This window comes from Dermochelys coriacea, chromosome 7 (assembly GCF_009764565.3).
Source record: "Dermochelys coriacea isolate rDerCor1 chromosome 7, rDerCor1.pri.v4, whole genome shotgun sequence".
Lineage (NCBI taxonomy): Eukaryota > Metazoa > Chordata > Testudines > Dermochelyidae > Dermochelys > Dermochelys coriacea.
The window spans coordinates 120,440,094-120,456,155 of record NC_050074.1 but is presented as its reverse complement, the minus strand read 5'-3'; the positions used below and the strand labels follow the sequence as shown (position 1 = coordinate 120,456,155).

Here is a 16,062-nt window from a genome sequence, read left to right as displayed (position 1 = left end):
TCTGGATCCCTGACCTTCTGTGCATTGCTGCTCTCGATCCCTGAAGTTCTGTGTGCTGTCAGCTCACTCCCTCTTCTAGATTCTGGATCTCAGAAGCTCTTTGCTGGGTTGACACCTTACTCCTTGTTCTGGATGTGGGAAGCTCTGTGTGGTGTTGCCTGCAGCTGGAATTACTCTGTGTTCCTGGGCTTTGCTCATGTCAGCCATGGAAATCATCTGGCTTTGCCGTGCCACCATCATCAGGGAATTTGTGAGGTTCTTTTCTCTCTCAAACAACCCTCCTGGAAACTGGGGCATGGCCTCCATAAACATCTGCTGAAATTTGTTCACTTTTTCCGCTATAGACGTTGTCATGCAATAATGATCCTGCTGTGAATACCCAGCATCCACTTGTCTCCAGATGCTGGAGCAGGTAAAGGATGTGGTACTTTCTATCAATGAAGACCTGAAGAATGAGATGGGATGAACAGACTCATCTCCCATGCTGCAATCTGCTATACTGACTGGGAGTCATTCTGGAGAAACATTCATGCACACACGTAGAGGCACAAGTTTTGTGTGTGGTAACACCTTGCGCCAGTTAGTGCCACTGAGGTATGGGCATATCAGTTATGGTAAAGTAGGAGCAGAGTCCAATCTAAAGCTTTGCCCACAATTCAAAATGGCCCAAAGCTTTTATAATGGCTACTTAAAAATTCAACTACATTCATTTTGTTGTTGATGGATCTGGGTTCTTTTTTTTTTTTTTTTTTAGTTTCCATGCAATCTCTGATTTCAGACAGAAGTAAAAGCAACAAAATATCAGTGAAAGAGGATAGTTTTGTGGTCTCTCTCAATGGTATTTCTGTGGCCCCTTTTACCACAATGCCTCAATTGTTAATGTATTTATTGTCACAACATCCCTGTGAGGTGGAGCACTGCTATTATCCAGTTTATTGATGAGGAACCAAGCCACAAGAGAGGCTAAATGACTTGCTTAAGATCACATGGAAAACTTGCAGTGGAGCACAGACTTGCACCCGAATCACCTGAGGCTAGTGCCTTAAACACTGAACCATACTTCCTTTCTTCGGTAAACTCCCCTTGATCAGGACCAAGAAATACTGGAAACCCTGGGCGCTTTCCAGTCCAAATTTCAATGCCAAAAGGCTCAGATAAGCTTTGGAGAAGTGTCCAGATGTTTGGATTGTCATCTGAACAGAATGACTGAAATATTTAAGGTTCTCCCTTTACTAATTTTGTTGATCCTATGTGAGTGTATGGATGTGTGGGTACGTATGTGATAGACGCCATTCTTTTCTGTCAGACAGCGATGTTGCTGATGGTGAATTCTCCCTGGATGGGAGTCAGTGGAATGTATGCACAGCAATCAGAGGTGTGACTGCAGCACCTGTAGATGTACAGGAGCTAGCTTTGATCTGTAACAATAGCAGTGAAGCTGCAGCAGCACAGATTGTACAAGCCTTCCTGGGACATGGGTATGCACTTGAGTGGCTAGCTCTACCTCGAGTATGTCTACATGTGCTGCAATCCCACCTCTGATTGCAATGTAGACATCCCCTGAAATCTGACAGAGATTTTTTTTTCTTTGGGAATGGGAGCAGCAGCCCCAATCTTTGTGGAAGGCTATATGGTCGTCTGATCCTGGCAGAATACAACTTCTGTGCTGTACTGCAGGGGGATAACAATGTGTCTGTTGAAGGATCCTCTCAAATGCACTTACATTGATCCGACATGTAGAATCAGGAGAGCCAGACTTTCACTGGGATGGCAAGATGTTAAATGTGGGTTTTCATGCGATTGGACACAGCAGTATCACCCTTAAATTTGTGACTGCTTCAGAACAAAGAACTACCCTTGCTAAACTGGGCTGCAGTGATTTTTGACCTTTTCCATATTCTGACCCACCCCGTGTTGCACCAGAAAAAAAAGTTCAGGACCCCAACTCCTGTCCAGCTATTAGGTAAGGGAGAATGGTTTCACCTGCAAACTCTTGGGCCTGTTTATGACACTCACAGCCGCGGGGGTGGCAATGAGGGGTCCAGATTGAGAGCTCATAGTGCAGGCAAAGGCTGCATGGAACACAGCCAGCTACACTGAAAGTTCCTGGGCCAATCTGCTGGTGTAAGGCAAGACTACGAAGGGTCACCTGGAGGAATGCTCTGTTTATCCATCCATCTCCACATAGGGTTTTCTATAGCACACATCACTGTAGCATTGTAAGTCTGATATCACTGCAGGATTCAGACAGAGCGAGGGGTTTGGTGAGGCTACATCTCTTATTCCAACAAAAATGGATACATTTGTAGAAAGACAAAGACATTACAATCGAGTCAGGAGAAACACAGCAGATTTCTGGCTGGGTGTTATACTCAGTCCCAGTTAGAGTTAAGAGATATTGAGGTGTGCAGGCATTTGTACGAACATTTTTCTCCACCCTGAATCCACATGAGGTTCACCATCCATTCTTCCTGTCCCTGTCTCCTGACCAGGTGTTACTTTGAATTTTCAGGTTCAAACAAACTCCAAATCTCAAAGCAAAACCACCAAGTTTTCTTTCTTTCTTTCTTTCTTTCTTTCTTTCTTTCTTTCTTTCTTTCTTTCTTTCTTTCTTTCTTTCTTTCTTTCTTTCTTTCTTTCTTTCTTTCACACAGACACACACACATCAATGCATAACCTTAAACCAATCCATTTTCCCTGGAAAGTAGAGCTGGGTTTGATCCCTGTAGTTCAAATATGGAACAAACTCCCCTAAAGTTCTGGTGAGTGTGTCAGGGATTTTCTAAGGTTCAGGCTTTAACAGAGATTGGTTCAGAGCTGTTGAGTTCAGAGCTGGATTCAAATCAAAACATCCTCCCCCCCCAAGTTAGGGATATTCAAATCATAGCTTTTTAAGGCCAGAAGAAACCATTTGATCATCAAGCCAGACCTCCTGTATAACACAGGACATAGAATTTCATCCACTTGTTCCATCTGTACCAATCTCTGCTCAGAAAGTTTGTAAAACCCTTTTCAGCAAAGAGACTCTGACTCTCAAGTGTGTAACAAACCCAGGAACTAGGTGGCACTCCAACATGATCTAGCCTGTACAAACCTTCTCTCTCCTTTGAAAGTCCCTTCCTAAAGCAAGCTGGCTGCTCTGCAATAAGGGGAGACAACTTTGGCTATAACAAAGACTCTTGACATTGTCCTTAATCAACTGAAAAACAATTCAAAGTGGAGAGAGAAATTGGTCCACTTGTTTTCATCACAGTTACTAGTTTTTTTAATCATTCCATGTAAACAAAGACCATAAGTAGGACACTTGTAGATTTGCTTATTCTCAACTTTCATCTCTGCCAGCTGCTGTCACAAGAACCTCTTGGCTTGAATTCTTTGGAAGTATGATTTTTTTATGGGCTTTGTTTGTTCTTAAGCAGGGAAGCCAGTCGAAGAAGCTCTACCTAAACAGTAATTTGCAGTGGCAACGAGGCTAGAGAAGATATTAGCGAAGCTGGGAGCTTTCATCTTGCTCCTCACCAGGTCAGGAGGCATGTTAAAATTTCAGATCTAGAATCAACAAGGCAGGGTAGCGTGAACAAATATTTCCATGAGTGGGACTGGAAGGAACATGCCTGGACAATATGCTAGTTTGTAAGACTAGTCAATAATCAGTTGCTACTGCCTGGAAGAGGGTTGGTCTATGGTATCTGGGCCTCAGTATCCCTTCTGACCTGCTGATGAATGTACAAGTACATGTGCTTTGGGTAACATTCCCTCTCTTAAGGGTCTAGTTTATTAAGACACTGTGAGAGAGAAACAGCTGTCTTGGTCCTCTCAGGTGTGAGCAGGTCTCTCCCTAAGCAGCAGGGTTTCAATTCCTTCCCTCTTCCCTTCTCTGCTTCCCTGGGTCACAGGAGCTTCTGTCTTGGAGTTCTTGGAGGGGAGCGCTGCTGGTATCGGAAATGCAGAAAAGAGAGAAAAGAATTCTTTGGAAGCTGGCAATGATGGTAAACTAGCAGTGGATTCAGTGGCTGGGGAATTGCAGGGAAAACCAATCTCTAGGAAGCAATCCTGCACCGGCAGGGGATGCGATAGATATGTTATACCTACATGGTAGAAATCAAAGATGGAAAAAGAAACCCAGTTGATTCATTACATCCATCCACCTACTAGACTACAGTTATTTCCTGCAGTATATTCTGCTATGTTTTACCCAGTCCTAAATTTCTTGACGAATGGAGACTTTAATAGCTTTTCTATGTCTAGTTTTTATGGGAAAAAAAATCCACTCTGCCTTTGCAGTGGATAAAGTAGGGAACTTCCATTTATCAATGCATAGAATAGAGTTCTAAGACACTGCTAAATGCTTCTATTGCGGTATCCAACAGGTGCCATCTGCCTTTCGTGGCAGCTCCTCTCTGTCATCTATTGAACCCTTTTCACTGCGTTTTGAATTTATCATGCAATGCTCCTTTCCCTCCAGACACCATGTTGCCTCCTGCAGTTACATTGCACAGATATCTGTACTCTGTATTCTCACACTTAAAAAGTGTTTGCGATTTTTTTGATTCTCATAAAATTTGGGTTTTCTGATGCTTTCCAGGGATGGATTTTATAGTGTGTTAGCAGACAGCCTCAGTCCCTCCATTTTCCTAATTTCATCCTTTTAGCTATTAACCCAGAAACAGGGTGAAACTTTTGCAAGTTTCCAAGGAAAGGAAAGGAAAAGCTCCAAGGAAAAGTTGACCTATTTTCTTCATCAGAATTTGAAACTTTGGTTAAAAAACAAAACAAAAAAATCACACCAAACCCCTAAATTTTGATTTTTTTTCCTCCCACCAGTTCTGGCTACAAATGAATTAGTTTGTTTGTATGTTATTCTGAGATTTTCTCCACTATATCCATACCCACTCCCCCGGGTTGATGCAGATATTATGGGAGAGCATTACAGTGGAAAACAAGTATTTTTACTTTCTTATATTCCCTTGAATTTCAGTGTTTGTATGTTGAAATGAGACATTAGGCTATCGAGAGGAGGTGGAATGCTACACTGGTGACATCCACTAAATTATTATGTAGGCTTGGGCAATCATATAATTACCATCTGTAAACAGGGATAGTAATACTGTTCCTTATAGGGGACTAGTAGTTCTTGGATAGAACATGGAATAGAAGTGCAAAGTACTGCTAAATGCTGAGCTTTGGCCTATGTTGTCCTTTGCTTGGTGACACTCTCTTCATCTCATGCTATTTGGTTGAAAAGAAACTGTGCAAGTGCATTTCCAGGCATTAATCTCAAAGGATTCTCCCTTGGCACACCCTATCTAAGATGGCTGCATACCTAGGTTCTTGTTTTCCAATGCTCTGTCTCACATCCTAATTTGTAGGAAAATTAAGTATAGTGGTATTAATTTAGATGGAATATATGTGCTAAAAGTGTTAACATAACCCAGTCACTGTCCAGCATAAAACAGTGTTAAGCAAGGTCTGGGATCTGGTATACAGAGTCCTCAGCCTGCTTTGTACCATGGCAAACACACTATAAAATTCATGCCAACGGTTAGAAACGTATTGATTGAAACACACTAAAGGAAAAGAATCAAAATGAGGCAAGAGCACTGAAACTGAAATTGATTGTGCAAAACAAGCATAATCAAAACCTATCAAAGTCCCTTTTTGGATACAGTGAATATTGGTTAGCATCTCTTATTCAGTGAAACAGTCCTTCTTGGTGGAGAAGAAAGGGTTAATTCTGGTGTTCAGTTCTGAATCGGGAATAATTGTCACTTTCCTGCTTAGACATAACAGACAGGCACAGAAGAGAGGATAGTAAAGATGGGGGAAATATGGCTTTTGTTGATGTTCTCAGGACATAGGGTGGCTGGTCAGTCACAGATGGATGCTTTGCACTGACATATCAGCCACGCTAGCTGGTGCTCTGGACCCTGGCTCACCTCGCTAGTCCAGAGACATCCTCTGGTTGGTCTGGTCAGGTCCCTCTCCTTCCTTGATTCTGAGGCTAGCCAGAACTGGATGGGTCATCTCATCTCACTATGTGCAATACAGGTGATTTCAGGATTAGGTGAAGAGCTGAGAGAGAGAGAAGGAGAATAGGAGGGGCAGAAAGGAACAAACAAGGGAGGGGAAGACTGAGCAAGATTTCACCAATATCATGTTGGGGTCCTTGCTAGTGCAGCGATGATGGTCAAGTGTCTCTGTAACAACGACAGACCCTGGTTGTCAGCAGACGGGATTGAACCTGGGACCTTTGGAGCTAAATGCATGAGCCTCTACTGCAGGAGCAAAAAGCCATATTTAGCTAAGGCTGTAGAACAAACTCCTTAATATTTCTCTCTCCCTCTCAGTGGTCTCAGTGCCACTCCAGGGGACAGAACACCACACCCAGGCAGTGTGTGGGTTACATCTCCACTGGAGCATCAAGCTCTGGTGTCACGGCAACAATCCTTCTGTTGCACTCACAGTGCTGGCAAACTTTTTTTTTTCTTTTCAAAGTCTCTTTTTTAAGGGGCCCGTAAAGGCGATGGGTGGAATAATCCATCCTCCTGTTATTTTGTCCTTCAATTAGCCCTAATTTCTGACATACCAACTTCGGTTCACTTGGTTTCTGATCCTTTACTCCTCTTATTGACCGGTCATAATCTTAACAAGAGGCGTATCAGCAAATCCTTTCCATTCAAATTAATTCAATCTTTCTGTCTCGCCTCATATCTTCTCTTAAACAGTTTTATATAACAAACCCTGTGACAATCCATGAATCTTTACTCACTTTGTTAACAGGTAGGCTAACAATTAAAGTAGGCCTTCTCAGCCTCGGTTATTAAAACATGGTCCAAAATTTGTTTTACAGCATCTGAGTATCATGATACCAGTGGCATCCCATTATGGCATAATTACTTTGACAGAGGTGTACAGAGTCAGAAAAGTGGCAGCCCCTAATGCTACCATGAGTGAAGCTAGAGAACTCAAACCCACATCTTAATGGGACATGCTGTACAGTCACTTGCAGTAGGAACACCAAAGAAGCATAAGGTTCAAAAGTAGTATCAGCAAAACATTGTTCCAGTCTTTTCATTATCAGCAGACGTCCCTCCTCTTCTATCTTTATCCCCAGCCTCCAGTACTCTCTCCCTTGCTCTGATGTTAATTGTAAAGCCGACTCCTTCTAGAAAGAACCTAGTGGACTGATATGAGCTCAGCTTTCTGCAATCAGCTGATTGTATTTACATCTAGTGGGAAGCCTAATTATGTGTATACTACATAAATTATTACTTTAAGTGCACATAGTCCTGCTGTTCTTGCATGCTTTATCTGATATCAGGAGTTGCCAGATCCGATTGTGCTCCAGGGTTGGCAGCTGTCCAGAACACTTTTGAATGGATTCTCTCCAGATGTTTGCGCTGGCCGCTTCATCACCTGATTTCCTAGTGTGAAAGTACATCTGATTTTATTTGGAAACATATTCTTCCCGTTTGCTTAGGCTTTCTGAGCCCGATTCTTCCCTTGTGTATGGGCAACAATGCCTACATATACCATAGCTATCTTTATTCCCACATCCTGTGTATTTAGCAGGATGCTGAAAACTCCACTCCTATTCACTCTACCCATGGCATTTCCAATGCACCTTGTACTGTGATAACCAAGGTAAAGTACATCTAAGCCATGGCTTCTTTGCTTTTCTTTCCTCCATCTTCAGTTACATCTGCAGCCTCCATTTTGCTATTCTGCTCTGCTCCTCCTCCCAGCACACAAAGAACATATGTGTCTATAGGGGAAGGAGGCACGTACGCAGGTAAATATGTTTTTTTTCTCATCGTTCACTCTCCCATCCTCTCTCCAGGAAAAGACTTTCCAAAGTCTCTGAGCATCCCACTTCCGCTCTGAAGCTGGTGAACCCATTATGAACAAAATCAGCTTCTCGTAATTTTGCATGATTTAATGGGGAAAACAAAAACAAAACAAAAAGGAAATGACTTGTGCCCTGAAACTCAGCTTTGTTAAATTGTGTTGGTGAAACTTTTCAGGTGGAATTTGGCTGGAGGAAAACAACAATCCCTCCTTCCTTTGAAACGGCTGACATGGTTATTTACAGAGCACTGCCAGTGTGCACAATGTGCTACAAAACACAGAGGATAACGCCCCCTTGTCGTGGGGTTCACTCACTGCAGGTGGAGCCTCCTCCTGGCCACTCTGGGATTTATCTCCTCCACCCTCCTCTTGTGGCTTCTTCATCTGTCCTGCCTGCCCTGTGGCCCCACTTGCTCCAGGACTTTCAGCTTCCTTTTTTTGTGACTTGTCCTTCTGACCAGGTCACTATGGTCCTCCCCTTCTGTGGTATCATAGTCTTTCAGGGCAAACTGTCCCAGGCAGTCTGCTCTCTACTGCCTGGTCTGTGCCACTTCGCCAGTGGCTGGTAGGGGAACCAGGGTCCACCTTCTACTCAGGCTCCAGCTCAGGGACCCTCTACACATCAGCCAAGGTCTGCCCTATCCTATCCCTTGCGGCTTTTCTCCTGAGTCTTTCCTACCTTCCTGGCTCTCCCCCTTCTCTGGGTATGCCAGCCAAAACTCCCTACTCCCAGGGAGTAGAATACACGTCTGATTGTTGGTGTACCAAATATACTTACTTGAGTAGAATTGGTACCAGATGAGTAAATCGACACCAGCTGAGGAGGTGGCCCACTGAGGGGACATATTGTCTGACACCGAACATTTTGCATGGAATACTGGCTGCTCAGTGCTGAGTTGGTTTGTTTTTAAAATCTGAGCCTTAGATCACATGGGTGGGAATCAGGACTCCTGCCTTCTGTTTCAGGGTCTCATCCTGAGTCAGTGTGGGATCTTGGTCAAGTCATTTAACCGCTCTGAGCCCCTGTGTCAGATGAGTCAAAACCAGTGTGTTAAACCTGGAAAATGATACTGCCCTACCTCACAAAGGTCCCAGTTCAGAGAACCGTGTAGACCCGTGCTCAAGTCTATCCCTATTCAACAAAGCACTTAAAGTTCAGCATGGGCTTCACCACTTTGCTAAACAGGGTTGGATGGATGGATGGGGGCTCAATAGCAGGTAGGTGCCTCAATAGTTTGAGCATCTGGGCCACAATGCTTTGAGGTTTAATCATTGTCTCTAAAATGACCTGAGCTGGATGAAAGAGGTGGTGCAAGTGCCAACTCTAATTAGTTGCTAAAGGGAGGTTGGAAAACATGTATATATAGAAGTTTGCACCAAACAGACCTAATTTTCTTTCATTACCCTGCATAAAACCTCAGGGCAAATTAATCTCTATTGTAATCTATTGTAGTTGCCACTTAATTTGTCATCCCTTCTAAAGTGCACCTCTGATCTCCCAAAACAAGGTGAACAGAAGACACAAGCCTACGTGATTTTTTTTTATGCTTGCAAAAACCTTTATTTTACTGTGTTTTATTCAGTAATTCAACATTAACCTTTATATTTGCATCAATAAATAATGTCACACAAGCTGTGAGGAAGCGAAGTGGGCCAAAGAGACCTTTTGGTGACTTGCTGTGTCTCTTCCACTACTAGACAGTCCCTTGTCTCAATGATTTACTCTTGGTTAACATTCATGGTGGACCCTAAACATAAAGAGAGAAATAAATAACCCAAAGAGCCATGAATAGTATCCTTCTGATCTCTTATCTGAATCAGCCTCAAGGTTACAAATTCAATGTAATCCTTCTACCACCGGTCAATCTGAGATCTAATTCAAAGGAGGAGAAAATACTCAGCAGCTGGTCTGTGGCTCTTGGCTTGATAGAAGCTCTTTGACGGGCAGATGAGTAGTTCCAATGAGAGGTGCTTATTGCCACTGAGCTGTCCGTAGCCATGCTGTGGTGTGCCTGTGCAAGAAAAGAAGTGCTTGTGGACAAAAAGGAAAATAGAGATTCCAAGGGAATCAATGTGTTTGCCAAACCTCCAGAGGTGCCAACTTCCTGAGTTCCAGGGGGGTGCTCGATCTGTACTCCACCCCAGGCCCTGTCCCCACTCAACCCCTTCTCTCAACCTGCTCCGCCCCACCTCTTCCCACTCCGATGGCACCCCCACTTTTAGGGACCTTCTGCTGCTCCTGCATATTACTTATTTTCACAATCATACATAACAATACATAGTAACAATTCTTAGGGTGAGCAGATGTCCCAATTTTATAGGGACAGTCCTGATATTTGGGGCTTTTTCTTATATAGGTGCCTATTACCCCCCACCTCTGTCCCGATTTTTCACGCTTGCTATCTTGTCACCCTAACAATTCTGTCCTACCCATCACTGGGATGTAATTCCTTCCGCTATGAAGCTGGACCTGCCTCCAGTCCACAAATCCAATTACTCAAAAACAGAGCTCAGACACACAACCTTAACTCCAACCATATAATTTTTCTATTAAGGATCTACAATTTTGAAATTACCAACATATAGTCTCTCCATCTCTATAATATTTCCCTCTTCTGCCTGTCATACAAACAGTTCCCTAACACTTCTTATCCATGCACACGTTCTCTATAATCAAAGTTCAACATAATTGTGTTCTCTTCAAACAGAATTTATTATTTTTTCTCTGTTCAAAAGACTCTGCTGTTTCTTACTTGTCTACTTTACACTAAAGCTAATAGATAGTTCTTAAAATCAGATGTTTTTCCTACAAACCTGAGTAATTTAAGGCTGGAGTAAAGCTTGCCTGTGTTCTGTAAGTTTTAAGTAATTGGATGGTGGGTGGTTGTAGACTTGTATAGAAAGGGAATAGGGTAGGAAATTTATAAAATTAGCCTACATCTGACATTTAGTCTAGAACTAGATGGAAACTTTGAACTTATTACAACTCAGCCATTTGTTAGCTATGCGGAACCAAAGAAACATTAGACTGCAAGTTTAAATTTTAAAAAGAGCCATTGTTAGCTGCCTCTAAGACCTAAACTACTGACTAGATTGATTTCTAGCTTTTCTGAAGATGTAGGCCTTGCCCTAAGAGTTGTAAATTTGGGGCTATTACACATTGTATTTCATATATAAGGAAAGGATTGAATTCCTACCTATATGCAACTCACAATGTGACTTCAGCTTTTGTTGCTATCTATGCCTCCAGAGTTGAGCTATCTCATCTATTTTTAATCTAATTTAATTTTAGGAATTTATATGTAATCAGTCACTGTAGTATTTCAAGCTGTATATATTTAAAAAAAAAGTATATTGCTCCATGTAAAAATAAATGGGCTTTTCACCCTCCTAACCTGACCCTGAGGAGTAGGCAAAATCCAGCTAGAAATCTTTAAAGAAGAGGCGTTTTGGGGTGAGATTTCAGATGCTTTCTGTAGGCTGAAAAAAACATGGGAACCACCTGCTTTTTGGTATTGCAATATGAGTGAGTGTGTTAACAGCTGAAATCAGGAAGCACAGAGATGTGTGAAGAGGGTGTTGCAGGGACTAAAGGGAGGAAGAAAGTTAACACTGGTTTTGAACCTCAAAGGTAAAATTTGAGAGGAGGGCATAGTGTCTTAATTTGTCTCTAGCAGTGCAGTTAATAGAAATATAGGACTGGAAGGGATCTTGATAGATCATCTAATCTAGTCCCCTGCACTGAGGCAGGACTAAGTGTTAGCTATACCATCCCTGGCTAACCTGTTTTGAGAAACATCCAACAACTGCAACCTCCCTAGGTAATTTGTTCCAGGGCTTAACTACCCTAATAGTTAGGACATTTTTCCTAATGTTTAACCTAAATAGCCTTTGCTACAATTTAAGCCCATTGCTTCTTGTCCTGTCCTCAGTGGTTAAGGAGAACAATTTATCACACTCCTTTTTATAACCATCTTTTGTGCACTTGAAGACTGTTATCATGTCTCCCATCAGTCTTCTCTTCTCCAAACTAAATAAAAACAGATTTTTTCAATCTTTCCTCATAGATCATGTTTTCTAAACTGTCAATCATTTTTGTTGCTCTCCAATTTGTCCACTTTCCTGAAGCGTGGTGCCCAGAATTGGACACAGTACTGTAGTTGAGGCCTTGTCAGTACTGCATAGAGTAGAAGAATTACTACTTGTGTCTTGCTAACAATGCTCTTGCTAATACATCCCAGAATGATGTTGTCTTTTGTTTGCAACTGTATTACATTGTTGACTCATATTTATTTTGTGATCCACTGTAAACCCCAGATCCTTTTCTGCAGTATTCCTTAGTTAACGATGTAGCCCTGCATTATCAATCTAGCTGCTATCCTGTGACCTTGGGGAGATCGGAGATGATTTTAATCCCTGTTGGGGCAACAATCACTCTCCTTTTCCTGCTATTTATACTCTTGTTCCTTTCATTTTGTCTTTCAGATGTATAGCTCTATGGATTTTGGAAGACGCTGGCAGCTAATGCATGAACGGATCACTCCAAACAGGTTTTACTGGTGAGTGGTCCATCAAGCTCCTCTTGTGTTGTGCAGACAATATCGCATGTTTGTGTTCATCACACAGTGAAGAAGGCTCCGAGGGGCCCAGAATCGAGAATTATTGCTGTTCTGACAAACCCAGGTATCAAAATTCATGAGTTTGGTCCTAAAAATCCTGAGATTGACTTAGGAGTTTCTTTTTAAAAAGTTTGGAGTTTTTAATGCACCTGCTGGTGTCATAGCCTTTGCATGGGGGAAGGATCATATTTTCAAGCCTTTCAAGCCACAAGTTTGAGAGTTAGAAACTTACTTAAAAAAAAAAAGAGTGCTGAGATTCTCACATAACCACCTGACTCCAGGAGCTGGTGCTTTAAGAAAAAAAACACCAAATCTAGTGAAACTTGTGAATAATGCTGGTATTGAGTCTTTCCATTCTGTTGTGTCCTGGGTAACTGGGGGAGGGGATTTTAAACAGAATCAATGTGCTAATTAAAGAGCATGCTAGGTTTTTATTATGTGTTAGAATGTATTTTTATCATCATATACCTGGGGAATAAGGATATGTCTACACCGCAAAGAAAAACCCATGTCATCTAGTCTCAGAGCCTGGGTCGATTGACTCTGGCTCATGGGGTTCAGGTTGTGGGGCTAAAAATATCAGTGTAGACATGCTGGAGCCTGGGCTCTGGGAGATTCCCCATCTCCAGGTTTCAGAGCTGGGGCTCCAGCCCAAGAGGAAATGTCTGCACTGCTATTTTTAGCCCCACAGCTTGAGGCCCAGGAGCCCAAGTCAGCTGACCTTGGCTCTGAGACTCAGTGCCGTGGGTTTTTCTATGCAGTGTAGACAAACCCTAAGTGGCTGAGGGGTTTGTTGGTGAGGGGTAAAAAAATGTAAAAGCACTTAGGTGACCTAAAAAAAGGAGGACTTGTGGCACCTTAGAGACTAACAAATTTATTTGAGCATAAGCTTTCGTGAGCTACAGCTCACTTCATCGGATGCATGAAGTGAGCTGTAGCTCACGAAAGCTTATGCCCAAATAAATTTGTTAGTCTCTAAGGTGCCACAAGTCCTCTTTTTTTTTTTTTGCGGATACAGACTAACACGGCTGCAACTCTGAAACCTGTCATTAGGTGACCTAGGCGCTTAAGTCCCAGTTTCAAAAGAGAATTATGTACTTCAGAGCCTGAGTCTCATTGAAAATCAATGGGACCGAGCTGGCGAAGTACCATTTCAGAGGTACTGTATTTAGGTATCCAAAGATGTAGATAGGTGTCTATTGGGAATTTCAAAAGCACCTGTGCAGGTTAGGTGCTGAATTCCCAGTGGGACTAGCTGGGTAGGTTTTTAAAGGCATTTGGGTGCTTAAAGATGCAGATAGGCATTTGGGTGCTTTTGAAAAATCCACTAAGCACATATCGGTGTCTTTAGGTGCCTAAATGCTATCTGGCCCTACGTCACTTTTGAAAATGAGATTTAGGCTCCTAAATCACATAGACTCTCTTGAAAAATATCCCTTTTTTCAAGGTTACCTGACTTGGAATGATCGTGGACTGGGTGCCCTCTTACTCCATCAAAGGAGGATTAAGCTGTTGAGAGGCTTTCTGAAGCTGATCTGGGAACAAGATTGGCCCCAGGACCAAAGGAAGAAGCCCTTTCGATTTAATGTAATGATTTCTAGTTGAAAACAGCTCCTTGTGTCCATTTATTTGGCCCCCAAACCTGGGGGTTCTCCTGCCTTCACCCTGCCCCAATTAACCTTCACATAAGTCTATATCTTAACTGCTTCAGTTTCAAAATTCCACTTCACCTCCTCCACTCCCGCTCTGTTATGTTGATGTTTATGTAACCTACCGGTCAGTGTATGTGTTACGCCCCTGAGGATGTGACTCTGACAGCCCCCAAGTGCAGAGGCTAGCTTTTAATCTTAAAATGAAGAGGCTCAGGCTTTTATCTCTGGAGTCACTGGTTCAATCCCCAGTGTTGGCTAAGATAGTGGATCTCTCTCGGTTATAGCCAGTTAATGAAATGTTTCAATAAGTAGAGGTGGTTGAGAATCGTTATTTTGCTATGGAGAATATTTCAGAAAATGAAAACAAAAGCGTTTATTTTTGTTAAAATTTTCTACAGAAAGGGTCTAACTTTTTGTTGAAAAAACAAAAAATTGAAAATTATTTAGCCAAAAAGTCTTGTTTTTTTTCAAACAAAAGTCAACTTTTTCTGTGGGAAGCAGACACCTTCCAGAAAGATTTTCATTTTGGTGAAAAACCCATTTTTTAAAATAAAAAAACAGTTCAGCGGGATAATTTTTGATCAGCCCTATCAATAACATTTTTGGTTAGATTTTGCTTTTCAAATTTTTTTAAACCATTCCAGTTGAAACCCTGCCAATTGGAAATAACTTTGAAATTAAAAACAAAACAAAACATGTTTTTATCTTAATTTTTAATCATCTTTAATAAATACTGTCTGTGATAGGGTGTACTGTCCTTTTACATTCATCCTACAAGAAGGGGATCTTGGGACTTGTAGTCCAGAAGGACCATGGGAGTTGGAGACTGACAAGAAAAGTTGGGACAGGGAGTATGTACAGACAGTTTAGAGGGAATAAGGTTTGCTTTTTTGCTTGGTTCTGGATAGAAGTGAGTTGTGGGTGTCTCTCATCAAAGAGGAAGCCATCACCTTTATAAAAGAGAAGCTAAATTGGTGCTGCACTATGAGTATAATTACAGAGGACCAGGTAAAGTCCACCACCCTACTTAGTGGCAACATTATATATAAAGGTGACAACCTTATCGGAGCAATAAAAGGCACCTAACCCCCAAACGTGAGCAGGTTGCATTATATGGAATTCCCATTTCAGATGTCTCCTCCTTTTTCAGAAATACAGAGGGTCATTGTTTACTGGAAAGAGTGGCAAGAAAGCTTTTTTCCACTCACAGGCAGCAGAATCCCAGCAATGATAAACTTTCCAAGAGAACAAATTAGGTTGTTCGCACAGTGGGCAAGATTTGAACCACCTTATCGTAATGCCAGGGTGAGGGTTATTGAAACCCTTCAATATAATAACTCCTCTTGGCTGTTTGAGTTCTTTTTTATTATGCTGCAAGCTGTGATTGTTGTTCTGAGCTTGTAAGCTGTGTGTGGGGAAGAAGAAAAAACGAAAGGAGCTTTGGGAGCTTGTGCGGTTTTTTTTATTACTACATGGAGTGGGTAGAACATGAATGTAAAGGACCTTTTAAATTTCAGAGGAACATAAGCCACTGCTCTTTGGGTTCTACTGTCGGGTAAAAAGCCAAGTCATCAGATTGTGTTACTTGAAGCTTCCAGGAGACGTGAAGTAACAGCAACAAAGAGATGCCTACGTTAGTCCGTAGAATTAGTTGTGAATTTGGGTTTCTCAGAATCTTTTATTAACAGGGCTTGGATAAGCCTCTTACATCAGATGGTGAAATCTTCAGCAGCTTTGTCAAGATACCACTCAACTTGTAGCAGCACTTTCAATTGTCTAGAGCCACCGCACGTTTGCAAAACTATAACCTGCCGTTGTATAGAATAAATCACCCTAACCCAGAGAGGTTTCATCTTTCTCCCATCTACTGTGTGATATGTGTCCATGTTTAAAAAGGATGAATTCAAACTGGAGCAGGTACAGAGAAGGGCTACTAGGATGAT

At 42.0% G+C, this 16,062-nt stretch overlaps 1 protein-coding gene across 1 annotated transcript in view; it reads left to right on the top strand.

Annotated features, from left to right (window-relative positions):
* SORCS3 (sortilin related VPS10 domain containing receptor 3) overlaps positions 1-16,062 on the top strand; it is a 498,155-nt gene that overhangs the window by 312,645 nt on the left and 169,448 nt on the right. The window contains exon 5 of the mRNA XM_038411611.2: positions 12,334-12,407. Within this exon, the coding sequence (XP_038267539.1) occupies positions 12,334-12,407 (74 nt within the window). The remainder of the gene's footprint in view (positions 1-12,333; positions 12,408-16,062) is intronic.